We start from the raw sequence: 26,597 nt of genomic DNA on the forward strand, positions 1-26,597 counted from the left end.
AGACACAACCGCTGAAGTGAACACGTAACAGATTCCCTGAAGAAGAACAGTTTAGGATCTGAAAAGTAAAACTGGGTGAATCACAGCAGCAGCAGCAGCAGCAGGTTTTCTAAAGTTGCACTTGCCTCGCTGCAGAGGAGTCTGAGTTACAGGGGATTTGTCTTGTCCATGGGTCTTTGAATAATTGATGGCCGAGGCCGAATATAGCCGCACGATCCATTTATCCTAAACATAGCAGAGCTGTCATTTTACCTCAAACTGTCATTTCCCCACCGCTGTTTTCTCCTTTCGCCTCCGAGGTAACCGTCCATCTTTAATCATTGCTAACCCAGGCCCATTTAGCTTTTCATCATCGACACAGTCGGGGGAAACGGAGGCGAGCACAACATGTGCACAACAACACAAGCTCAAACACACGCAGAGACAGTCGACAGGCACACACACACACACACACACACACACACACACACACAGACACAAACAAGATTCTGTGGGATGTTGAAAGCAACTGTGGCATTACCGGAAAAATAAGATGAATTGAATGACGTTGAGAAAATGTGGTCACCTGTCACTGTGTCCCGTAGTTTGGTAACATCTCCTGGTGGATTTGACACACACCCACCTGTAGTCACACATCTGTCACAGACCTATCTAACAGTGCATGAGCAATCATCCCTCCGACCTGTGCTACATAATTTGCTCACGCACCTGTCGAGGAGCCCTACGGTCCGTAATTATACCGGAAACCGCGGACGACCACTGTTCCCAGTAAGAGTCATCACCTATTGGCAGCACTCGAGTTGTTTTTAATTGCACACTCTTGACATTTAGACAGCTCAATACTTATCTTTTCCACGTGCACACAAAAACTCTCCTTTTCTTAACGATTCTGTCACACTGCCCTTGACTGTCTGAAAAAGAAAAAATCTCAGAGTGCATACAGCTTTAACTTTAGATACCAGAGACGTATTTGTGACAGGCAGGCGGTGACACAGAATCACTGAAATTGAATATTGATGTGCAGCTGGTCTCGAGACGGACTGCCACCACGACTGACAGTAATTTCTAATAGAAGCAAAGCAGGAAAAAAGACATGAAAGAAATTATACCTCACATGAGAAAACATTTTATCTAAACTTGAATAGAAATAGTTCTAGTTCATCAAGTGTTGAAATACCGATCAGGTGAAGAGTAGGAGTAGTTCATTAGATTGTAAAGTCACTGTAAGCACTAAATAAACCAACAGGTAAATGTTAAATAAAGTAAAAGTGTACTGTACTGTGTACCCTGAATTTTGATTCTGCAATGTGCATTGTTGAATTAAATATGATCGTAAGAAACCATGCATGTGTTGAGTTCAGCACCCAAAAAAAACAACCCTACAATCAAACAAATACATGATACATTATGAATGTTACACTCTGAGATCATGATCTGGTGGGGGTTAACCTTCACTGCTGGAGACTGGAGGGAAAACTCTGCAACAAAGTTTTTTTCTGAAATGCACCTAAATCTCTATATGCAAGAAAAAAAATTCAAGTTTTTCATAGAACATATTTCAAACCTACCCTCCAAATAATATTCCTCAGCTCCTCGAGTCTTTCTTTAAAAAAGGTACATTTTTTTATGTGTTTTGGTTATGTGTCCACATCCAAATATTTTGGAAAGAGGTTCATTTTATTGTCCAGGAGATTACTGGTGTAACTTGCCAGACCACACAATAATTACACAATCGTCTTGTTGCTACAGAAGTCCTCTGTGCATACAGGAACTCTATTATTTGAATTTGGTGCGTATGTAACAAGCAGCAACCTCCAGTGTTGAAAAATTAAGACAATGCAGAAGTGTAAAATCCTGCAGTTTGTTGAGTGTCCGCTTGAGGCTGGCTCCAAGAAACCAGGAAGTCACATACACACCATATTAAAAAAAGCCAATTTTTACAGCAGAAATGAACATGTTACAGCCTGGTACAAAATAAAAATGACACTGGTCTGATTAGTTATTGTTTTGTTTATCCATAGTTAAGTGCGTAGCTGAAATGATTGACAGGTGGGCGTGTTGTAACGGTTCATCAAGAGGTTTAAAACCCGCCTCAGCTCCAGCTCTCAGCCTGTCGTTAGGTTGACTGAAAGTTAGGCTGAGACAGGATTTCCAACATGGCGGCTGCTGCTGATGAGCCTCCAGAGCCCCCTGCAGGAACAGATGGCTGACATCACTCAGGATTCATCAGTTCATTTTTACTGTCTCTGGTATTTATTCATTCTTTGCAGCATCTGTTGTTTGTTTTTTTATGACTTGGTGCCATTATTCTGAACAAACAATTACTTTTCAAGAAGTACTTCCTGTTATTCCAATGTTTGTTTCAAAAATAAAACTTCCTTAGTATTTTCTGAGCTTTTCTTGGCTTCACTGAAGCAACCTCTTCATTGCAGGGGAATTCTTTGTAATCATGTAGGCATTGATCAGGATTTAAATAATAACGAGTATGTGAGATGCGCATGTGTTGTTGACATTTTAGAAATATAAAGTGATAAAAAATACCAGCGACCTTGATGTTTAAAGTATTTTGAAAGTTCAACTTCTTATAAGTAGAAGAAGTTCCCTAATAAATGAAGACTAATAAATCACTTGTCTCTCCAGGAAATTGGCAATCAAATTTTTTATTGCAATTTAGAACCGATCTCCACACATTCTGCATGACCTTGCAAATTTCCCAAATCACCTGAAAAACGTTTCAACTTTCAACACGTTTGTTTTAAAGCGTCCGCAAGATCAGGCATTTGAGGCCTCCACAATCGCACACAAAAAAAACATTGCTTAAAGGCTTAATATGTGATTTTTCACACTTATATACACTTACACAATATAATAGAAGTCAGGTATATCCTCTGAAAATAACTCTGTGAGTCATGACTGTCTACAATGGGTGTAACACCCGAGTCCCACTGTCTGTGATGTTTTCAGAGTTTTCAGAGTCCTATCTTCACTTTGTTTACATCGCCTGGACGGCCAGCTGACTCCTCCCCTCGTGTATAAAAGTTGTTTAATTGAGGGACTAGAGAAAAGAAGAATAACATACTGTACTCACTGCTTAACTGTGTTTCTAGATCACGCTCATTTCAGGTAAATTTACATGCAGTGTGAAGATACGAGCATAATAAAGATCGCTAGCATTAGCATGCTAACACAACAATGCACCGCGAGTTGTTTTGGTTTCATGCTGGTGCTCAAGGGCGACATCTGCTTGATCAAAACATCTCACATAAAGCCTTTAATCCTGGAGGGAATTAAATCCCAGATTCTTTTTGTATGCAAAATAAAACACCATTCTCATCTTGTAACAAGGAAGTAAAATGAACATTTCTCCTGCAATCGACAAGACATTATACTGTGACTTTCTTTACAATGTTCTGTTGTTAATGGCCAACCTCACACAGGAGTTAAACACTATGCAAACACAAATTCAGTTTTACTTGTTATCTTCTCACGGCTTTTCTTCCTCCCCATGTTCCCTCACACTAATGGCCACTCAAATGCACCTGACAACCACCATACTAATGATTTGGCTCAGTATATTCAGTGACAGCTTTTGTCTAATGGTCGACATGACACGTGAGATGCATGTGTGCGTCTGTGCGTGTGTCAGTGTCGGTGTGTGTCTGAATGTGTCTTCTACTCTCATATTCCATTCCTCATCCTCTCATTACTCTTAAAACCTTTCATTCTTCCTGCTGGAGCAGAGTGCTATTTTCAGACTGGATTTGCATTTTTCAGATCGTTCTAGAGGAGGTAATAGATATTCCTAGTGTGTGTGTGTGTGTGTGTGTGTGTGTGTGTGTGTGTGTGTGTGTGGTAAAGTATGTGCTTGTCCTTGTGTATGTGGATTATCTACATATAAACTGTGATGAACACAAGCACACACGTACTGGTGAAGTTTTCTCCTTGACTTTAAAGTAAAAATGGAGTCTGTTAAGATCGGAAATACACAACTTTATTTAATGAAGCCAACTTTTCAGTGGTTGAAAATCGTCATGGGACTCAATCATCAATCATTTTAGAACTCATTGTCCTGAATCACATGACAACACCTCCTTTCAATCGGCGGTCTATTTAAGCTGCAAGACTTCTGGTCTCTCCCTCTTTTGCTCTTTCATCACCAGCTGTGACCTGCAGCAGTACTGCAGTGTTGCTCAGCCTCACCACCACCAACACTCCAGCATCGACTTTGTGTTTTAAAATATCATCATATCATGAAAAATAGAACTGCAGGGAGTAATGGGGCCTTTATAAATAATATTATAAAGAAATAAAAAAAACTAAAAGAACAATGTTTGGGGCGCCGATAGCCAAGGGTTATGTCGTGTGTCCCATGTACTGAGGTTATTGCTCCAGTGGATTACATGATGTAGAAAAGGATGCTGCGGAAGTCAAAGTGTAATGTTAACATCCAAGCAGTGGTGATTCTAGAGTATGGTGGGGCCCTATAGAGAAAAATCAATTGGGGGGGCCCTCTCCCCTAAAGACGGTAAAGACGGATAATTTGACTTGCATGCAACGCTTAGCACATCAACGAGAGTGAGTGCATGTCAGATGGGGCCATCTGAGGGAGGTTTCCTACTGAGCTTAAAGTTTGTGAGCCCCTCAGGGGTCCCCACACTGGTCAGAGGCCACCAAGCAGCTGCCTGCCTTGCCTGTTGACAAGCAACGCTTCTGCATCCAAGATGGTGGATGAAGCAACAGAGACCAGTGCTATGACAGGGAAGCCTTGATGCTAAGTGTAATTAGACATATTGAGGATATAAATAAATAAACAAACAAGTGAAAAAAGAACATGCTGACAAGCATTAAGAGTATAAAGCAACTTTGTTACTCACACAAACATCTCGCCGGTTTGCACAGGTAGCAGGATAAACCCGCCCACAGTGTACAGACACAATAGCCCCACATGTCCCAGCGTGGGTTCGAACCCGACCTCGGCCCTTTGCTGCATGTCATCCCCCCACTCTCTCCTCCCAACATGTTTTAAACGCAGTCTTAAAACTCATTTATTCAGTCTGGCTTTTATATAAAGGGTTAGGGTTAGGGTTAACATTATTGTAATGTCTTTTTTAACCGACTATAATTTTAAATATTCTTCTCCTATGTATTCATTTTAATATCTTATTGCTTTTATGTGTCGTTTTTTTTTTTTCATTTTTATACATTTTCTTTTTAATTCTTATTGGTGAGCATTAGTCTCTCAATGATTTTATAAACTACTTTTTCGTCAGTAACTTTTCTGCACTCTTGTAAAGCCCTTTGAACTGCAATTTAATTTGTCTGAAAGGTGCTTTATAAATAAAGTTTGATTAATGATTGATTGATTGACGTCCTGTCTCTCTTCAGCTGCCACTATCTGTCCCGAAAACAGCCCCAAAAAGTGAACTTTAAAAAGTCTGCTGCAATGCGTCATTTTATCAGTGAAACATTCATATTTGTGCTTTATTTAAACTTTCTGTGTTAGTTTTTCTTACATAACAAAATGAATTACTTATAATTAAACAAAAAAGTGAGCACAGCTTCTGTTTGTCTGTTTTCCCTCCCGGAGAAGACTATCTGTGTCACTGTGTGTCATGAGCACAGCTGTCGGCTCATCATCAGGCGTGATAACCATCTGTCTACTTTTATTAGTGGAGGTAAGGCTGGTGTCATAAGGCCTTAATGAGCTTTTAGACAGGTCTTCTATATGGATGGAAATACAGAAAGGAAACCATATGGGTCCCATTCTCTTCCTATTCACATTTTATAGGCAGCAGTTAGTTTAACAATTTGCTGACAGCTACAGTTTTCTGCTGTTTTGTTGTCTTGTATTTCTTTCTTTCGTTTACTTCATTCTTGCCTTGTTTGCTTTTTTTGCTCCTCATCCTCTCTTTCTGTCTGTCATCTTTTGAGGCCTACAGCATTTTCCTTTCCCCTTTCCTTTTTTTAACAAAGCTCTTCTCCTAAGAGTCCAAACATATTATCCTCCCTCTCGCTTACCACATCAACTTTGTCTTTGCTTAACTTCTCTCTTTATCTCACAATTGCTTTATTTCTCAGTCGTTTCATTCCAGCAGCTATTCTGACTTTAAAGGGAACATCAGTATGGAAGAAGGACTCAACATTGGTTTAGATCTGAGACATAAGCTGTTTCACACCTGGCAAAACAGTGCATGTGTGAACGCAAATGGACGCATTTTACTTTACCCAGACCTTTTCCTGATAGCCTCCCTGTAACATTTCCACAAGAAGAGGGAGCAGGAATAAGTATGTGAGCAAGCAGGCATGGGGGTGATGATGTTTAAATCGACCAGAGGGATCATAATGCTCATAATGAAGCTGATTTGTTCTCTCTTCTGCTCGCCTGTGTGTTGTTTTATACTCATTTGTTGATACTAGATACGAGTGTGAGGCTCTTTGATGCTGCTGCAGGTGGAGATCGGGGATTCGCTGGAGGAGCTGATCAGCTGGAGGGAGGACGCCGCTGTCATTGGTCGGGAGTCTGGCCGCAATTCTTTAAGGCCTGCTGGGATCCTCAGGAAGAGCGGCGTGTGTTAAACTGACAGCAGCAGCTCGTTGTCCCTCAGCCTCCAAACTTGTCTTATATTGTTGTTAAAGTCGTTATACTGTTCTTTAGTCGTTCGTTAGCTCTACAAATTGTGTTTTTCTTTTGTTTGAGAAGCAGTTTACTGCCATTTTCTTTTGTGCTCACTTTTTCTCCTGTTTTTAGAGATTGTCTTTTGTTTCACATGTGTTTTAATGTGTGTGTTAAAATAAATCCTTGTTAAATCAAGATTAGTTTTGGGTCTTTATGTTACAAACCTGCCCCCTTAGACGGGTGCGTAACATAAATTGGGGGCTCGTCCGGGATGCATTGATATTGAGGAAAAAAAGAAAGTCATCAAAGTGTCAGACTCTGGTGCTTCGTCTGCCATTATGACTTCTGCAGACATCCTTTATAAGTCATGTCTTGCCCTCTGAGAACCCATCATCGGGTCCCATAGCGGAAATCTTCCACTGTGAGGGACATGTGTGAAGAGATTATCCTGAAATATTCTAGAAATGTTCAGTCGTGCATGTGTGAAAAAGGCCAAAGTGAGATTGAACGCTGTTAAACATACACACTGTAACTGCCTCGCTGTGACTGATTTATACACAGTATTAATCATCCAGTTGTCCATGGAGTCGGGGTGCTTTGGAGTTCTGTGTAAACACTGACACCCACAGCTGGCTCCCTCCTGAACGGGCAGCCCTACAGCGGAGGTTTAGAAGGGCCTGGCTGAGTAAACGCCGAGCCCAGGTTCTGCTTACATCATGTGGGCTCGGCTCTGCCCGCCGTCTCCCTGGCCGCCTGCCTGGATGGCTGTCTGCTTGGCTCCTAAAATCATCACCTGCTACTAAACAGCTGTCCGCAACCAAACACTAACAAAACACACAGCTGCTGCAGAGAACAGGAACGTGCCCACACCTGCAAATGGGCCCGCACACAAACACACACACAGCCACACACACACACAGCTGCTGGCCACAGCTGGTGCCCATACTCTGGATGGAGAAATCTACATTTAGGACACACATCTGTCTACCACATGTGCCTTCTTTATCCACACAGGGAGTTGGGTAATGAGAGAGAAAGAAGGACGAGGGAGAACGATCAATTGAGGGGTAGGAAAACGACGGATACGCAGAGAGGACAATGATTTAAAAAATAATAATAAAGAGATTAAAAATCATTTGAAAAACAAATACAAGACTCCTGATTGAACGAAGATGAAGATATTCTGGATCAGGCCCGGTCACATTTCATTTCCTTTAATTAAATCCAAAAATTGAGAAATAAATTCTTAATTTGTTTAAACACTGAACTCTTCTCTCCGCAATGTCATAGGTCTTCTGGTTTCTTCTCATGATTTCATTATTTTCAAGTAAATAAATCCAAAATGGAATCAATTTCTCACCCAGCAGACTTTGGAAAGCGGGTCAGTTCAAATCAAATCTAACACATCGATCTGAGCTTTACTCTGACACTCGACAGAAGAGATGCATCTGAAGAGCTTCATCGAGAAAAGAAAAAAAAGAGAAAGTTTTACTTCCTTGTGTGCTGTTTAAAAAGCTTGGGCTTGGCTGTAATTCATAATTTAAGGCTATTTGCTTATCTGTTTTTCTTAAACATGACATCAAATGGAAGACGACATCATCTGCTGTGTTTATGTGCCAGCATGTCGAGCAAAGAAAGAACTGACAAATCAGCTTAGCTCTCTCCAAACAATAAATACAGTTTGCACTGACCCAAATGTGGACTTTCATCTGCAGAAATAGCACAGCATGCGGGTTTGTTTGTTTGTTTGTTTCCACAAAACAATCTTTGTTTAAGTTCCCCTTAAAGTTGGAAACAGTACTTTGGTTTTATTAAAGTAATAAATCAAACTAAAGAGCTTTTGCTTGTTTTGATAGAGGCAGCTTGACCGACTATAACCATGATTATACTTTAAGCATATCCTTTCTATTTGATCCACTTCACTTCAAGGTGCCACATGAACTTCAAGTGAGAAAAAAGTGAAGTTTACACTCACAGTGTTCCGACAAAGGTACACTGTGAGTGTTTCCTTACAGCTGTGTCAGGTTCATTTCCTTCCTCATAAATGACTTCTAAAGCTCACAAATATTTTAACTCCTTGGATAAAAGCATCTGCTAAATGAATTGTAGAATTGTAGCGGTGTCTCGGATCCATGAGGGGAAAACATTTTGTTACAGCTCAGGACAGCACCACGGTTTTTCTCTGTCGCGCTCCCCGCCCCATTGGATAATTTTCCAGAACGTGAGCGCAGCCATTTGCAACTCACAGGAGAACTACAAGATCAGGCGAGAATAGAGAGAAGAACGTGCAAACAACATGTTGCTTTGTCTCTCTGAGGTTGATTTGTTGTTTGTTTGTTGCCTGTTTTGACTTTATGTTGATAAAATGAGAGAAAATACGACCATGTGTCCGTATATTGTGTTTTATTTTGAAATTCACCGGACGCTCTGTGCGTTTCCTTGTCTGACTTCCTGTCCGAGTTGTTATATTCTATTCCAGTTTGACGCCTGCCTGCAGCTAACTCCGTCAATATTAGAATAGCAGCGTATTTGAAACGGGGCAGAGCGTAGTGTGGCTGCTAGGGCGCTCCGGAGACGGACCCCGGCGCTCGCTGTGGAAACACAATCATTGACTAGAGTGGCAGGGAATGGCGGCATAGTGCGCGGCGCTGATGGACCGCAGCGCACACGGACTATGTGGACATTGTGGGTAACTAGATAACTAGACAATTCATGATCACATTATATGTAAAAAAAATAAATAAAGTTTAATTCACTGACTCGTCTCTTCTTGAAAGACTTTTTTTGTGTACTTGCATGTTTGATTTTTTTTTCTCCATTTGTAGAACATGATCTCTTTTCTTCCGTTTTGCTTCCTTTCATTGTAAAGCATATTTCAATCACAGACGATTTCCTTCTTCTTCAGTTAAAACAAACACAGACTGTTACCCTGTGTACTCTGTGTAGCTGTGTGATCAATGGAAACTAAACGATAACCATGCAAACAGCTTGCTCTGGAGTTGTGAGTTCGGAGAAGAAAAGCCTGTCTCCACCTTTACTTGTAAAAAAAAAGGCTTTTATTTTAAGTCACAGGCTGGTTTTTTTGAAGAAGGGCTGTTTTTCAGTTGGCTTGTTTTACAACAGCAAGACAGCAGGGAGGTAACAATAACCAGGACTTCACAGCAAGAGGGAAAGAGGAGGGAAGAGAGGAAAACCGAGCGTATGTGATCTTTTTCCTCCGAGCAATAACTTAGAGAGCATCCACACATCATAAAATCTGAAAGTGCTACACAGACAACTTCTCCATCTGTGCCCCATCTCACATTTTAAGACTCACTTGTTCTGCTCTCTCTCTCTTTTTTACGCTGTCTTTCCTTCCACTGCTCACGCATGGATGCTCATTTATTTCAGCCGCTGAAGCCTTTCTTATACCGTCTGAATGATCTCTATTTTCACTTCAAAGCACACTCCCCATGGTGTTTTTAGAAGTCAACACAGATTCAAAACAAGGTGATACAGTACTAGATAAGTATACATTATGCAAAGGGTCAAAGGGTAGGAATCACAGGGTAACTCACGATATGATATAATACGGCGTGATGCAATACGAGACGATGACTTACAATACAGTACATGATACATGGAGCACAACAACAAATGAAGATAGACAATTTTCTGTGAAAATAATATATGGAAGACAATCGTATAAGTGATGTATCACGATTTATGATTAGCCGAGTAATATAACATGCCATTAAAAGGTAAAGTGCGGGATTAATGTACTTATTCACTAAATCTCAGTGCGAGTTTGACCTCTTCTGTGCTTCATCTTTAAACATCTTTTCACAGCTGTTCAGCATTATCCTGCCTTCTTCTCCTTTTTATCCCACTCTTCACTTTTACTTTGGCAAATGAACCTCTGTTTCCTGTTTCCTCCATTCATGTCATAAGTGCTGTTTAAAGAATAGTATTTTGTTTTGAATTTAAATGTGGATATTTGGCACCATTGATTACATCCTGTAGTGGTATGGTAGAGTCAGAGCCACAAAAACGTCTCCTCCTCCCTTTAACTCTCTGATCCAGGTCTACACTCCCCCCGCCCACTACGCTCTGCCAATGAAAGGCGTCTGATCCAACCTTCACTACAGGGTCCTAAGACGCTGACTAGACTCTTCTCCTCTGTCGCCCCCCGGTGGTGGAATGAACTTCCAAACTCCATTGGATCTGCAGAGTCCCTCTGCACCTTTAAGAAAAAGCTAAAGACCCAGCTCTTTCATGAATACCTACTAACTTAATGATGATGGTCTCCATATTATTGATGATGATGATGGTAATGACGATGGTTTTTGTTTGATAACGACGACTTATAAGATGGTTTCTATACAGATTAGAGCTCTCAAGAACTGCCCTCAATGTTGTGCTTTGCCTCTGGTCACTTCCTGTCAGCACCTGTGTGTCCAATCAGACTCAAAGCTGATCGTTTGCTCTTACTGACATTGTTCCCTTTTTTCTAGATCCTTGCTTGTGTTGTTCTTACTCTCTGATGTACGTCGCTTTGGATAAAAGAGTCTGCTAAGTGAATTGTAGAGTTGTAGAGTCAGGACAACAATGTTGTTATTTTGTTCTACCCTTGCATTACACTTTAGTCTTAAATAAAATCCTTACTATGTATCTATTCCTTTCAGGACAGTGAACTAAGCTTGCTTTAAAGACGTAGAGTGTCAGATTGTTTGGTGTTAACTCGGGTTGAAGGTTTTGGGCCCGTGCAGGGTTCCTGCAGAAATTCACCAAATCCTCCTGAGATGAAGCAGGAAGTGTATCAGGTGTTGGTTAGCATGTTATTGTCGACTGGCATCACTGGATGGTCGCCCCCATTCCAAAAAAAATGGTAATATGAATTCAGGGGAACAAAAACAAACAAAAGCATGCCATTTCCCAGTTTGATGTTTAGTTGATATTTAACCCAACAGGGGAGCTGGGCAGCAACACGACGCCTGACTGGGACAGTCAGAAATGAGCAAAACAGCCCATTGGCAACAAAGCTTCTAATAAAGAAACAGATTCCTGTCATATGAAAGAAATAAAAAACACTGAGGGTTAAGACAGAGATCTTGATTTTGGGTAAAATAATCAGATAGTCATTGGTAGGGAAACTTTGTTGTAACGGGTCAAACCAATTGATTTCGGAAACTGAACTATATTGTTAACTTAAAGAATAAATGATCAGCATGCAGGAAATAAAAAACAAACCACAGGAACAGAGGGTTTTTTTTTATCTATGCATTTCTACAAACAGGAAACTACTTCCACTTTTTGTGGTTTTTTTGAAGGAAAACTTCTGAAGCAGTTTGTTTGTGCTACTGAGGAGGAATAATCTCATCCGCCCGGATTTAATTGAACCTACAGACTTTCAAAAACACCACAATTACAGCAACTATAAAATAGTTTTCACTGTGTTTTACAAGTTTGTGAGGGTGACATGAACACAGCGGCCCTTTAAGTCCAGTCCTTTCATGTCTATTTGATCGACGTCTATCAAACAACCTTTTCCCTCCTAGCTGACCGGGACATTTAATGATCTGAAGGTCTGACTTCACTTCGATCCAGCTAACAGACTTTTTCTCCACCAGCGAAAGGCTTGCGCAACTTTTAATGGAACGCAATTTAACAACAATTTAACTGAAAAGTAAAGCTGTAAAAAGAGCAGACGGAGGCAATTAAGGTGGCAGACAACAATCTAAAGAAGCACGTCTACGTCTAAGTTAAAAGGAGAATCAAAGTAGATCTGGCGAAAGCAATGAACTTGCTGCTTTCACTTTAGACACTAGTAGTCAAAGGGAAGAAAAGGGAGAATCCACTGTAGAAAACTTCCAAAGTTTTTAGGGCTTTTGATGCCTTTATGTAGAGATAGGACAGTGGGTAGAGTCAGAAATCAAGGCGAGAGAGAGAGAGAGAGAGAGAGGGAGAGAGAGAGAGAGTTAGAGAGCGAGAGAGTTAGAGAGAGAGTTAGAGACAGAGTTAGAGCGAGAGAGAGTTAGAGACAGAGTTAGAGCGAGAGAGAGTTAGAGACAGAGTTAGAGCGAGAGAGTTAGAGAGTTAGAGACAGAGTTAGAGAGAGAGAGAGAGTTAGAGAGAGAGCGAGTTAGAGAGAGAGAGAGTTAGAGAGAGTTAGAGCGAGAGAGAGTTAGAGCGAGAGAGAGAGACTTAGAGAGAGTTAGAGCGAGAGAGATAGTTAGAGAGAGTTAGAGCGAGAGAGAGAGAGTTAGCAAGAGAGAGAGTTAGAGAGAGTTAGCAAGAGAGAAAGTTAGAGAGAGAGAGAGAGAGAGCGAGTTAGAGAGAGAGAGAGTTAGAGAGAGTTAGAGCGAGAGAGAGAGTTAGAGAGAGTTAGAGCGAGAGAGAGAGAGTTAGAGAGAGTTAGAGCGAGAGAGAGAGAGTTAGAGAGAGTTAGAGCAAGAGAGAGAGTTATAGAGAGTTAGAGCGAGAGAGAGAGAGTTAGAGAGAGTTAGAGCGAGAGAGAGAGTTAGAGAGAGTTAGAGCGAGAGAGAGAGAGTTAGAGAGAGTTAGAGCGAGAGAGAGAGTTAGAGAGAGTTAGAGCGAGAGAGAGAGAGTTAGAGAGAGTTAGAGCGAGAGAGAGAGAGTTAGCAAGAGAGAGAGAGTTAGAGAGAGTTAGAGCAAGAGAGAGAGTTAGAGAGAGTTAGAGCGAGAGAGAGAGTTAGAGAGAGTTAGAGCGAGAGAGAGAGAGAGGAAGGAGTGGGGAATGACATGTGGGAAAGGAGCAAAAGGTCAGATTCGAACCTGGGCCGTCCAGACTAAGGCCTCCGTATATGGGGCGGGCGCACTAACCACTAGACTACCACTAATGTTTTTGGTGTATCCAATTCCAGAAAACAACTTGTTGCAAGTAGTTTTTTATGTTTTGTTCTATAAGTCTAAAAACTGGACAGATGAGCTGAACAAGCAGCAACAGAATGAGAGATTGCATTGAAAACAATCAGATGCTTTTAGCGAGCAACTTTAGAAACAAACGGAAACATCTGCAAAATGACAGACATTGATCTGTGGCTCTGAGGTAGAGTTGGTTGGTCGGGGTTCGATTCCCAGCTCCTGAAGCTCCTGATGGAGCCTGAAGCCACATATACGACGTGTCCTTGGGCAAGACACTTAACCAGGAGCTCCTGCTACTTAGTCTGCTGCGTATGAATGTGTACGAATGGGATGAGTTAATACTGGAGGACCCCTCTCATCCCCTCCACCACTCCTTCCAGTTACTGCCATCAGGCAGACGCTACAAATCCTTCATTCCCTCTGCAATAACCATTCTGAACAAAATCAAATAGACCCCCCCCCCCCCTTTTTAGAAACTGTTGTGTTTATTGTTCGAGCCTTGTCAAAGGAGAATTTCTGTCTCTGTTGGGACAGACAATAAAGTATATCTACTATCTATCTGTCTATCTGATGGACTTTTTTCATAGCAGCCTGACATTAGTGTGTGAATGGGTATTGTGGGTGTTGCACATCACATTACTAAATTAATTACTTTATTTGGCTTTAGTAGTATGCAAATTTGCTGATTTAAACTTATCAGTACACCATTTCACTGTGTCTCTAAACTTAAAGCAAATGCAGAGTGGTAACTCGGACAGGTAGAAGAGGTAAACAGCATGTACACACAAAGAAAATTACTGATTCAAATGTAAAAATCAATATCATTGCTTGTCATTTTCTTTTTTTTTTATTGGTAATAGCCAAGAGCAGATGACACAGAGCTGGCAGGGCGAGGGAGAACGTGAAAGAAAGACAGAGAGAGAGAGAGAGAGAGAAAATGTAATGTGAAAAAGACTAGTCAATACTGCGACTGGATATGATGACACCACTATTCTGCCCCCCCCTCCCCCTCCCCTCCCTCCCTTCCTCAAATCTCTCCATCCATCAGGTCTATGAATTGTTCAGGAGGATATTGAGAAGGGCATGATGGGAGTGTTACTGTCTGAAGCCTGGGGGTAGAAGTGTCACCAAGCTTTGCTCTCATTGGTCGATTAATTGTCCGCGGCGATTATGTCTCTCGTCTATGAATTACTGTAACACAACGTTAAAATGAATGTATGCGGAAATGTTTTGTGTCTGTATAATCTGGGTATTGCTGCATACATGTTTGTGTATCTGTGTGTGTAATGCCACATTTTGAGTGAGTCACTTCCTCTGTGTGTGTGTGTGTGTGTGTGTGTGTGTGTGTGTGTGTGTGTGTGTGTGTGTGTGTGTGTGTGTGTGTGTGTGTGTGTGTGTGTGTGTGGGTGTGTGTGTGCATGAATCCTCACAGGGACTCACATCATCATCATTATCCTGACAGCTGACAGTTAAATCCATATCAAATCTATAACTCCATTTTCCTGTTTCTGTTCCTTTCTTTTCATCACCCGACTCCCTTGTCTCCCATAAACAGAGGCTGCAGCGTGACATGCCATTAGCTGTCCGTGGATATATCATAAAAATGCAATGAAACACTGAGACAAAAAAGTCAATAAGTGACAAACCCTGCGCCGCTGCATATTTTCCCCATCCCAGATCTTTCAAGAATATCTTGCCTGTGGCATTACCTTCCATGCAGCTGTCAAGCTTTTTTGTCCCGCTCAAATGGCTTTTTATTTATTTATGATCTTTATCTCTTTAAAGCCACAGACAGCGATGTCTCACTTCTTTTTTAGTTTTCTGTCGTGCTTTCTTCGTCTACATTATGTTTTACTCTCTTTGTTGTCAGCTTATCTTTCTGTCTGTCTGTCCACCCCCCCCCCCCCCCCCCCCCCCCTCCCTCCTTATTATCCTCAGTATGTTTTTGTCTCCTCATTTGTTGCCTTCATTTCACTCTTCATAGCAGGGGGATGATGCTGCTCCTCAGTTTGATAAATGTATGTTTAGCAAACACTCTAATTATCTCAACCAGTGCTAATAGGAGAGATAATTACACATTATACACAGAGGCGCTTTCTCCCTCTCTCTCTCTCTCTCTCTCTTCCTCCCTCCCACTGCTCCTTCCATTCATTGTCATCCTTCCTCTTGTTCTCTTGTTCTGTCTTCTTCGAGCTCGTTGTGCAGTATGTTGGTCTCAGAGCAGCGTGGTGTTTTTCCACTTGTAATTGACTTTAATGAGGTTTTCTGTGAGTTCTGAACGATGTCTGTCTGTGTCTCTGGACCAGAAAACATGATAAAGAAGCTCCTTAATATGATTCTTCTGTTGTAATTATTTCATTTTAATTTGTATCAGGATGAATATGGAGCAATTAAACTGTTGCCACACATACAGCACTACACATTACTTTTTAAAGCTGAAGCTCATTTGCAAAGCGAATAAAGAAACTATCAGGTTGTCCAAATGATCAATACTTTAATCATTTTCTATATCCAATTTTAACTAATGACAGTATAGAAAAGTGCAAAATCTATTTTTAAATAAATCTATTTTAAAGGAAAGCTGATTAGGAGAGGAATTAATCCATCAAAAATTGCTTTATCGAACAAACACAGTGATACCAAAACTTTGCTTTCATTTATGTGTAATTTAGACAGTGTGCAATTTCTCATGATTGAGAAACTTATAAATATTTATATACTAACTTGTAAATAAGACATTACTCAATATTAGGTGCCTAGGGCTTATTTTTTAGTTGCTGTGGCTTCTAAACATGAACTATCAACATAGTTTGATTTTTATCATATGAAAGTTTTAAATTCTGGCATCATGAGAACCGCACAGGAAACTATGGAAGCCCATTTACGCAACAAAAAGGAAGAAAAAAATCTGAAAGGAAAGCATTGATGATAAAAACAACAACAACAACAACGCCTCTCTTAAGTCATAACTGAGATTTTAAAAAATGTGAAATTAAGAGAAGAAAAAATTGAATTATGAGATATAAATCACAGAGAAAAAGACAGATTTTGTGAGCTAAAAGTCGTACAAGTCAAAATTTAGAGATTGAAAACTTGTCATAATGAGAGGAAAAGTTAAATTATAAAATTAAAATAAAAAAATTATAAGATTAATTTAGACTTTTGAACACAATAAGAGTTCTGACTTTTTATCTCTTTACTTTTTCAACTGTTTCTCTCATAATTATGACTTAATAAGTGTTGTACATCATCAATGCTTAGCTTTCATATCTCAACTGACTGAAATGATCTTCCAGTGGAAAACCATAATGAGTGAAAACATACTGTAGCATTCCTGCAGAAGTTACATTTAAGAGGTGATGCACATAAGAGCCATTTCCTACATGTTTTATCCATAGAGCTCATATTCTGCAACATGTGATGCAGACAGATGCATTAAACTGCCTTCACAGTGTGACATTTAAACCACTAAATTTGTGTAATTCTGGCAATTTATCTTAAAAGCTTACATTCCCAGTTAAAGAGGGGACATTATAAGGTCATACAAAGTTATTTTTTATTGGTTGCCATGGCTTTGGAAGGGAGTGAATCACATCTGCAAGTATCTGCAAGAGCTGCCGAGTTAAGGCTGGAAGTGTCTCCTCTTTCTGTTTGTTTTCGTTATTATCTTCCCACGCTTGGTGTATTATGAATCCTGCTTCCAATCACTGTCACTGGTCAAAGTAATAAAAGCTGTGTTTTCATATTGTCCGAGAGAGAGCAGAATTATGAAGTGTTGTTCAGATATTAGTGCAGATAATCTGAATTCTTTTTGACTGGCACGGACATTATTGCCGGCTTTTATCTGTTTTAAATGACGTGCATGAAGCCAATAGACCTGCTGGAACAAAAATCGTATCAAGTTTTGTCAAATATTTGTTTTTTTTTAATCTCAACAAAACTGAGAGAAAGGTTTTCATTAACTGATGTTTTACAAAACAAACATAAAAGTATTACTGATAAAACTTTTAATATGATGTTTTGTGTTTTTCGTTCAAATATGACTTTGATAAAATGTAATGAGAAGGTTTGAAGATGATTTTAGTTCAGCAAAACACACAAAGAAACAATGTTTGAAAGCTTTTTTGCCCTCGTACTTATTGATCGGACAGCCATCACCATCGCACTGTGTTGCCTCCACAACCACCAACGTCCTCGTTCATGCACTGCCTGCTCCGACCTCCACCTCAGCTGCGAGGAAGTGTGGACGACAGGAACGCGAGGAATACAAAGGAGAAATCCTTCCTGCAGCTTATCCCATATTATGCTCTTTTGTAAAGCGTCTCGAGATAATTGATTGATTATTGAATTATTTGTAATTTTCTTGCAATTCACTTGAGATTGTTTGTTGAATTAACGTCATGATGCAGAGTCGTAAAAAGCAAGCTTTGTGTGGTCTGTCCTCAAGAGGAGAAAAAAAAACAACTACTAAAACGTTTTTATTTGTTGTTGTTGAGTGAAGGTCGAATCGATCTTTTTTTCTGATGCATTCCAGGAAGTTGGAGATTCTAAACACTGATTGGCTTTTGCAACACAGAGTCAAGTTGAAGATTTTAATGAAGAAGTAAATGTTAGCTGCACTTGTTGTAGCAGATATCTGTTCATAGAGATAAATAGTTGTCAGATAACCAGCTGGGATGTTATTAGCCTATCATGATCAATTACTTTTTATTAAACTTATTTGTATCTAAATCTTGTTTTTACCTTAACTTGTATTGCCTTCTTAGATTTTGTTTATTGTTATGGAGCTGAAGTTCAGACAGGAAGACAATCTTTCACAAATTCATTCATCCTTTCACTTCAACCTAAACGACTTCCTCTGTCTCCCTTCTCTGGTGATCAGCTCATAATGGGCGTTTATTCTTTAAGTAATTAACCAACCAGATTCGGGCACAACCTCTCTCGACCAATCATCCTGCTGCGGCAAAATGCTAAAACAGTTCTCTCTCTTCCACAGTCATTCTGTCATTTCAGGGCAACCGCTGCAACCCACCACCGCCCCAGTCACCTCCATTCCAGCTCAGCAGAGTCCAGATCCAGGCTCATCATAGCCTCCATTCCTCTTCACCACCACCAGTGTCTAGACTCCATGGGGGCGTATCCTATCCTGCTGTCGGCCTCATTAACCTTCCGAGTACATGAAGTCGTCACGATGGAGTCTAATCCCCCAAAGACTTTGCACATTCAAATCTAAATTGTTGCACATTCATTGTTAAATAAATAATTGTTCATTCTCAATTAAGTCTCTCCTGATTGAATTATCATTATCTTGTGAAATGTTTGAAATGCTTTTTGTGCCTGTGTAAAGCACTTTGAATTGCCTGGTGTATGAAAGGTGCTATACAGATACGTTTGCCTTGCCTTGCCTATCATGACAAACAGAAACCAGAACACTCCTCATACCAGTCTGGTCCTTTGAGTAAAGATTGTACATCTGTATAGAATCTGTAAATAGAGATGACTTCACAATCAAACTGCAGTATCTCAATGAGTCACATTACAAATGTAACCATGACTCCACTCACAGAGGGCTCTTAGTAACACCTCATTATTGAACCGATGCCCTCGCCTCTGACACTTCCTCACTCTAATTATAACAATAACCATCCATCAGGACTTCTATTCATCTCAGAATCGACACGGGTGACGAAAGGCAGGAACATATTAGTGAAAAAGTGACTGACGGGGAGACAAAGCTCCCTGTCAAACCTCGCCGCTGTCGCTTGGAGGGACAAGGCGATATTTCACTGAAGTTATGGAAGAGAGAGAGGAATTCCACAGCCACGGGGTGAAAACATTGGTCCAAATTAAATTCCACACTTATTCTCTCCCAGCGCTGCCCGAGGGTATCCCACGACCTCTGCTGCAGGAAGGTCGTTATCAGGAAGTGTCACCCGGGAGGACGGCGGAGACGGCGAGAGATGGAGTGGAAATAAAGATGGAGAGCTGGAGAAACAATGCTGGAAAAGAGCGCTGGATTAAACATGAGAGAGGAGAGCAAAATACCATTTAAGATATGCTCCACTCATAATAATGTCTGGCTTTCAGATCCGTCAGTTTGCTCAACATCGTGTCTGATTCTTTCTTCTCCTCGGACAGGTAATCATCTCCTATCAGATCCAGACCTGTCGCTGAAGCACAGATCTGACAGGGATTCAAATACTGAAACTAGTTGTGTGTGATTTAAATGGCCGTAAATGTAAGCATCCTTTGAAGGAGGACAAGTCGAAAGATAAGAAAAAGCTACCTTAAATTATTCAATTTTGTATTTAACCACTGTTTGGCTATCAGGTCCTAACAGAGAGGGTGTGGGGAAAGTCAGGTTTCAAAGACGGTACGATGTGGTTTTATAGTCAAACAATCTATGCGTCAAAAGCAGAGCAATCATAAATATTCTCTGGCGTCAGATATCAGGACTCCCTGTTGTTTCTAATGCATCCCCTTCAAGACAGCTTCTCTCATTTTAACCGACAGGGTACATCTTTTTTTTATTTTCTGATGTCAAAAGGAAAGCGGTGCAAAAGATTTCTCGTCGGCCTTTACTGCAAGATGAAACTTTGAAACATCAAACAGATAATGAAGACGCACTTTGTTCTTTTTTTTTTCTCCCCCTGCTCCGTCTTGTCTTCCCTTCTCATGATTGTTTCCTGATTAGACACTTTTTAATATCCGTCTCAGTGGGGGGTGCCGTTACCAGGGATACTGCCCGGGCTGCTTGCGCGGCATGTGGCTAACCGTTACAGCTAAGACGTCCCCGGGTGATTTTTCATTAACCGGTCATAAAGGAGGCTCAGTGTGGAGCCATTACAAGCGGCCTCAGATCTTCTCCACGGAGCACTCGAGAGCTACTACCCCGGCAAGAAAAAGAAAGAAGAGGCAGACTTTGAGGGAAATATGGAGAGGATATTACGTCTCTTAAGAACACTTTAATAAGCTTTTTGGGTTTATTTTCTGTCCAGTCCCAAACCCTGTTCATTACAGTCTTTGTGACAGCTAACCACGCTGTTTTCCCGTGGAGGGCCGCAGACAGACATGTGCTGCCCTCCGTGACACATGGTGCCGCCAACTGCTTCTTTTCACCTCGACCTTGCCAACTCCCCACCTGCGATTGCGGGCCAATTATGTTTTTTGGGAACAAGAAAACAAGCTGGAGGTGCTGCTATGGGGAGTTGAATGAAGTTAAAACCGTTGTTAAATATTTAATCACCCTGTGTGTCTGGAATATAATGAAAGTCTACCTTCTGATCATTAAACTTGCAGGCTGTCCAACCCCCAGATTATACATAATCTCCACTGTTCGGTGCATGACAATGTGAAGCACAGACACTTTCTGGACTGTGTGTAGTGCTGCTGTCAGGTTTTCTACATTAGGATTTAGCACACTGAGGATTGTGAGTGAGCCGGATCATCCATCACCACGATGTTACTGCAACACTACATGAAGCTATTGTGGTGAAAAATGGCAAACAGTGCAGACAGATATATGAGGAAGAGACTATTACAGGGACGAGCTGCTCCCCAATTCTTAATGGATCGTTCTCCGCTCTCTAATGAGTGTCATCACACTCGCCTAAGTTCATTTATGATGTGCACACAAAGTGAGGAGCCGCATTATCCAAAATGAACAATGTGGCACAAACAGTGATGTTAATGTGGAGATAAAAGCGAGTTTGTCCAAACTGCTGTACGGAAACTGAAGCAGATGCTGCACTCTTCCAAGTGGAGCATTAATCAAAGAGCTGTGAAGTAGAACTTGTGAACACAGCAAAAAATAATAACATCTAGATCACGAGTCTCCGACACGTTGATCATGAGAGAGCAGCTCGTGAGGAGTTTTTTTTCAAATTGAAAGCCGCTTCCCATTTCAGTTTGATCAAATACACAGATCACACCCCCTCCAATACATAACAATAGGATAGGCCTATCAGATGTCAATATAAAGGTGATGCTTCTGTCAAGTTTGTCAATGCCTGAATCTAACCAATCACAGCAATGGAGCAGCAACCTCCATCGTCAGGTCAGGAAACAGTTATGATGTACGCTAGCAGGGTTGAAATGAGGCATTCTGTGCAATAAGCACAGCAAGCCTGCAAAGCCAGATTTATGACGGACAATGGATGATGCCACGGACAAGGGTGTGTGCCTCATCTGCAGTACCAATTGTCGTTTTCACATATGCACTCCGGATAATATCTAGATATTTACAGGAGGACTTCTCCGGAGATTCTTCCGACCTAGCCGTTCACATATGCTCCTCACAGCGGGGGACTTTCCCTGTCAGAGGGGAGGGGGCGCGGGGGATTTCCTGAGGTAAGACGTGACGTAAATAAACAACACGGAAGTAGAGGACGAACCAACAGAGTCTGCTACACGACGTTATAATGAGAATATTTGCCTTTATATTAATGCTATGTGTAATCCAATGGAATGACAACATCCACAACAGAGAGGAGAACAACATACTGACGAACAGAAAACAGAATGCAGACGTTTAATTAGAGCACGGAGATCGTAGTGGTCGCATGCAGACACACTGTATATAAACGTCATTCTCTTTCTATTGGCTCGAGTTCAAATCTCCGGAGTATATGCTGTCACGTTCAGATATCAGCTCACTCTGATTTTCTGCGGATAAAATACTAGAGGACTGGAGGAGAAACTCCGGATAAAGTCTGCACGAAAAATGCGGCTGTTTACACATAGCCTAAAGAACCTCCGGGAAGCCAAGTCTCCGGAATTTTTCAGGAGATTTCCGTAAGTGTGAAAAGGGTTAAAGTTTCAGTGGGCAAAAGAAGAACTTTGAAGCGCTGCCACACTCAAGTCCAGGATAACTTTGCACAGGACTTCCTTCCAGACAGCAAGCTGCGAATATATGTGAACAGGCAACACTTCACCCACCTGACAAAGAAGGTCAGAAGGTCGCACATCCTATATCGAAGAGCAAGAAACCGGTCACCAACAATTACAAAGCAATTACAACAGTGGCCTTGACATTATAAAGACAACATAAAGGTAAGACTGTAAGCATGTTTGCTATTGCTGATATAAAGCTTGGTGCTAACACAGTGCCACAGAGAGTCTCTGCGCTTTGTAACCTTTTGGTAATGACATTTGACACATTGTATACAAGAAGTAACTGAATGCACCTGGTTCATTTGTTTTGATGCGTTAGATGACGTGGTGAAGTAGCTTTCAAACGAAAAAAGGTTGTGACATCATTTTTATTCTACTCTGGGCAAAAGCATGTTGGCTCAAGAAATAACAAAAGCACCTTTCTCCCAGAAGAAGCTGAATATGACCTCTGCCCTACTCAGAAAAACAAGAGATCACAGCATCTTTTATCGCTCTCTTACTAACGCAGATGTATTTTCAGCTGTAGAAAGTATTCTTAATGCTGTGATCCTCATCCTGCTGGTTTTATATCCTACCAGGAAATTAATTTAATTCACACGGTGTACGAGGCGAAAATCACTCTCTGATTAGACAGCAGGGTTGGATACCAGCAGGGCTATGTTTCCTAACAGTAATGACAGAGGAGGACGGAGCATGGGCCCTGCTGATCTTACTCATGCTCAAAAATGATGTTTCACAAAAAAAAAAGAGGGTCAAATATTTAACTTCAATACTTGAAAAGTGTAGAAAAATATCCTCCAGCACTTCTCTTTTGTGTTGAAACAACATGCAGAGTACAACTACCAGAGAGAGATATACAACGGCTACAAGATGAAAACGTAACCCGGTAGTCTGACACATGACACCACCACTTCTCTGCTCTCTGTGATGAGTGCTGAATTACACTTTAAACTCTGTGTTTTCTAGAGAGCAGCGTCGTTTGCAGTGTTATAATAATTTCTGTGGACCTTTGCCTCGAGTTGCAGATAACACTTCTAACCTTTGGAATAAATCAGAGTAAACACCAGCTGGTACCCAGGAGCGTACTTGAAAACACAAATTGTGTTTCTGGAATTTTAAAACGCTGTCGCATACACTTAGAGGGAAATTTACATAAACTCTGCAAGAACATTATTTTAATACTGGAGTCGGTTGCTAACCCTCACATCCAGCTGCTTCCCTGTGTCTCTTCATTAGCACCTTATTTAAATGCAAGTAAACACCACGCTGAGTCACACAGGGCAAAGAAATCCAGCGTCTACAGCCCTTCTATTGTCATAAAAGTAGCACAATTAATTGTTTAACATAATACTGCAAAAATATTGTTAGGGAGTTGAAAAGCAGTAAATATTAAGACAAAGGTTGGAGCAACATTTCATTAAAGTTTAGAACATTTCATTAAGAACAGCCCATATTATAATGGCAACAGTTAACTGTGTTTTCAGAGTTTACTGGGCGATAGTGGTTCCACTAAGGATGGAGAAAATATCAATACTGCACTGAACTTTGGATGAAGTGACTGAATTGGCACTGGAGGGTTTTTACAATAGAATTGGTGGTTAAGCTCAGATGGCAGCAGGTTTGACTTCCTGCCTTGGCTCTTTAATGCCGATCTACAACACTCTCTCCATCCCACATTGAAATAAATAGATATCATTTCCATTCATCTATATATTAACTCCCTTACTTCTGATTGCACATGTTTTAATTTATTTTTATTTTAATACTTCTTATTATCTGTTTGTCGATTTTTAACTGATTTTGTTTATCTATGATATCTATATATGTGTTTATGTATACAGTATATGCATATACTTATATGTGTATGTGTACATATATATGTATGTTTGTTATTTTTCATTGTTTATCATGCTCGACGTCATTGTAAATGAGGACTATGCTCTCAATGATTTTCGAGTTTAAATAAAGACATAATATTACATCTCCTGTCTCTTTTTCCACTACACTTACAGATGTTGTTGATATTCAGTTTTGTTACTGACAAACTCCAGTTCACACTTGCAAAACTACCACAATACCACAAGTCATAAAAGTTTGATCCCAAATGAAAAGGGAAGGTAATTGTTTTATAATACTATCAAATACAGTAATCACGGGCAGTGGAATGAGTCATATAGGTAGATGTGTTATATAAGTGCGTATATATGTTTTGGATATTAACGTGGGCATAAGAGGAATTATGTCAAGAAATTAGTTGAAATATAAGAAAGATCAGAGCTACAGAAAAGAGGATTTGGCGAGGAATAAGAAACTAATTATCTCACATTTTGACCTGTTTTCTTCAGTATACATGAGCATGAGGATGAAAAGGAAAAGAAGCAGTGATAAAAAAATCCACTGCTGGAAAAGAGGGCCCTTGGTGTTGGGGTCAGATGCTACCGCTGTGATGGCCTAATTTCTGTAAGTAAAATCTTGGCATGAAGAGTTGTTTTACTTCCTGTTTGATTCTACTGTTTATAAGGTTTGAAGTGCTTTAATATACAAACATGAACAAGTGAAGGGAAATAAGGAGACACAGATGCAGAGGGAGAAGAGGGGATGAGACTTACTTTGGCTGGTTGTGATGAAACGAGACGTTCTGTGGCTGATCTGAAGACGGCGGTGTTCTGCTGTTTGTAGTTCTCCTCTGCCTTCTTCTCTGTCTGAACACAAACACACTGGACTCACATACACGTGTTTGTACAGTAGCTTGCTGCATCATATTTCACTCTGGAGAAGAAAAGAAAAAAAGTAATGAATGACATAACAGATGGATCCTCCTACCTCGTACTGCCCTGGACTCGGGGCTTGGATCGATTCCTTGTTGTTGAAGATGGAGTTGCGCTGAACAGTGGAGCCGAAGCCTCCCTTCCTGGTTCTCTCGAAAAATGCTCTTTTGAAACTCTCACAGGCTAAACCCTGCTCAAAGACATTGTAGGACCCCGGACCTGCACAGAGGACAGAAAAGTCACATTTCTGTATGTAAAGAGTGTTTTTTGGAGAGGCCATCTTTTCACTGCTGCAGATAAATGAGTAATTTCCCTCAGACCTTTTAACTCTGGTCAAACCTCAAAGATGATGCAAAGCATGCCAGGTGGTATTTGTGTCTGTTTCTTAAACAGACAATAGACATGTGCAGTGTAGGTGTAACTTTGGCTAAGTGTATTTTAGTGTTGGCGGTATGCAGGGTATCCATGTACTGTTGGCTGAAAGTGACACATACGCAAAGTACATGTCATATGGAGACACACATGTTACTGCTATTTTAACTCGTTCCCTGACTGCGCGTGTGAACACAGACTTTGGTAACAGCTTGAGAGGAAGAAAGCTCAAAAACACAAAAGAATGAACCTCTACATCTGATGATAACATGTACTGTAGCATGACCAGGCGACTACAACTTCAGAGGATAATCACAAGCAACTAAGAGAGCCAATCAAAATCAAGAGAAAACATATGCATGATTACTTTAATGATACATAAAGTCCATATAAAAATAAAATAAATAAACAGAAAAAAATACTACTCTTGGATGTAATGTGTAAAGCATCAGTAATAGGAGATTACAGATAAATTATTGTACTCATTAATATTATTTTTAAACCTTGTTAAAGACCTTTACGCTGTGATGGTGACTCAAATCTACTGGGCAAAAAGGTGCACTGCAGAAAAATATGAAAACACACACAGAGATACACACACACACGCGCGCACATAACACACACTGCACAATAATCACAGCAGAGGTCAGTTCAGTCTTAGATCCTTTCAGAAGAAGAAAAAAGGCACAAAGTAGTTAGAAATTACTAGTTAGAGGGAACAATGGGACCATGCGAAGGACATTTTTCAATAAGATGAGTTGTTTAAAATAAAAAGAGAAGAAAAGCTTACGACATATCCTCGGACATTTCTTGATAAACTTAAGCGTCAGTTAAATCTTACACAGTATAGACCGACACACACTGACCATACACACACTTTGTCCTATCAGACACACACACACACACACACACACACACACACACACACACACACTGCCCTATCACACACACACACACACACACACACACACACACACACACACACACACACACACACACGCACACACACACACACACTGCCCTATCACACACACACACACACACACACACACACACACGCACACACACACACACACTGCCCTATC

General features: G+C 40.7%; 1 protein-coding gene across 1 annotated transcript in view; it reads right to left on the reverse strand.

Annotated features, from left to right (window-relative positions):
* The window catches only part of stpg2 (sperm-tail PG-rich repeat containing 2), a 64,315-nt gene that overhangs the window by 15,114 nt on the left and 22,604 nt on the right, over positions 1–26,597 (reverse strand). Inside the window, exons 9-10 of the mRNA XM_061038913.1 lie at positions 25,196–25,359; positions 24,982–25,074 (exon numbers count right to left, since the gene is read on the reverse strand). Of these exons, the coding sequence (XP_060894896.1) occupies positions 24,982–25,074; positions 25,196–25,359 (257 nt within the window). The remainder of the gene's footprint in view (positions 1–24,981; positions 25,075–25,195; positions 25,360–26,597) is intronic.

Source organism: Labrus mixtus, chromosome 5, assembly GCF_963584025.1.
Source record: "Labrus mixtus chromosome 5, fLabMix1.1, whole genome shotgun sequence".
Classification (NCBI taxonomy): Eukaryota; Metazoa; Chordata; class Actinopteri; order Labriformes; family Labridae; genus Labrus; species Labrus mixtus.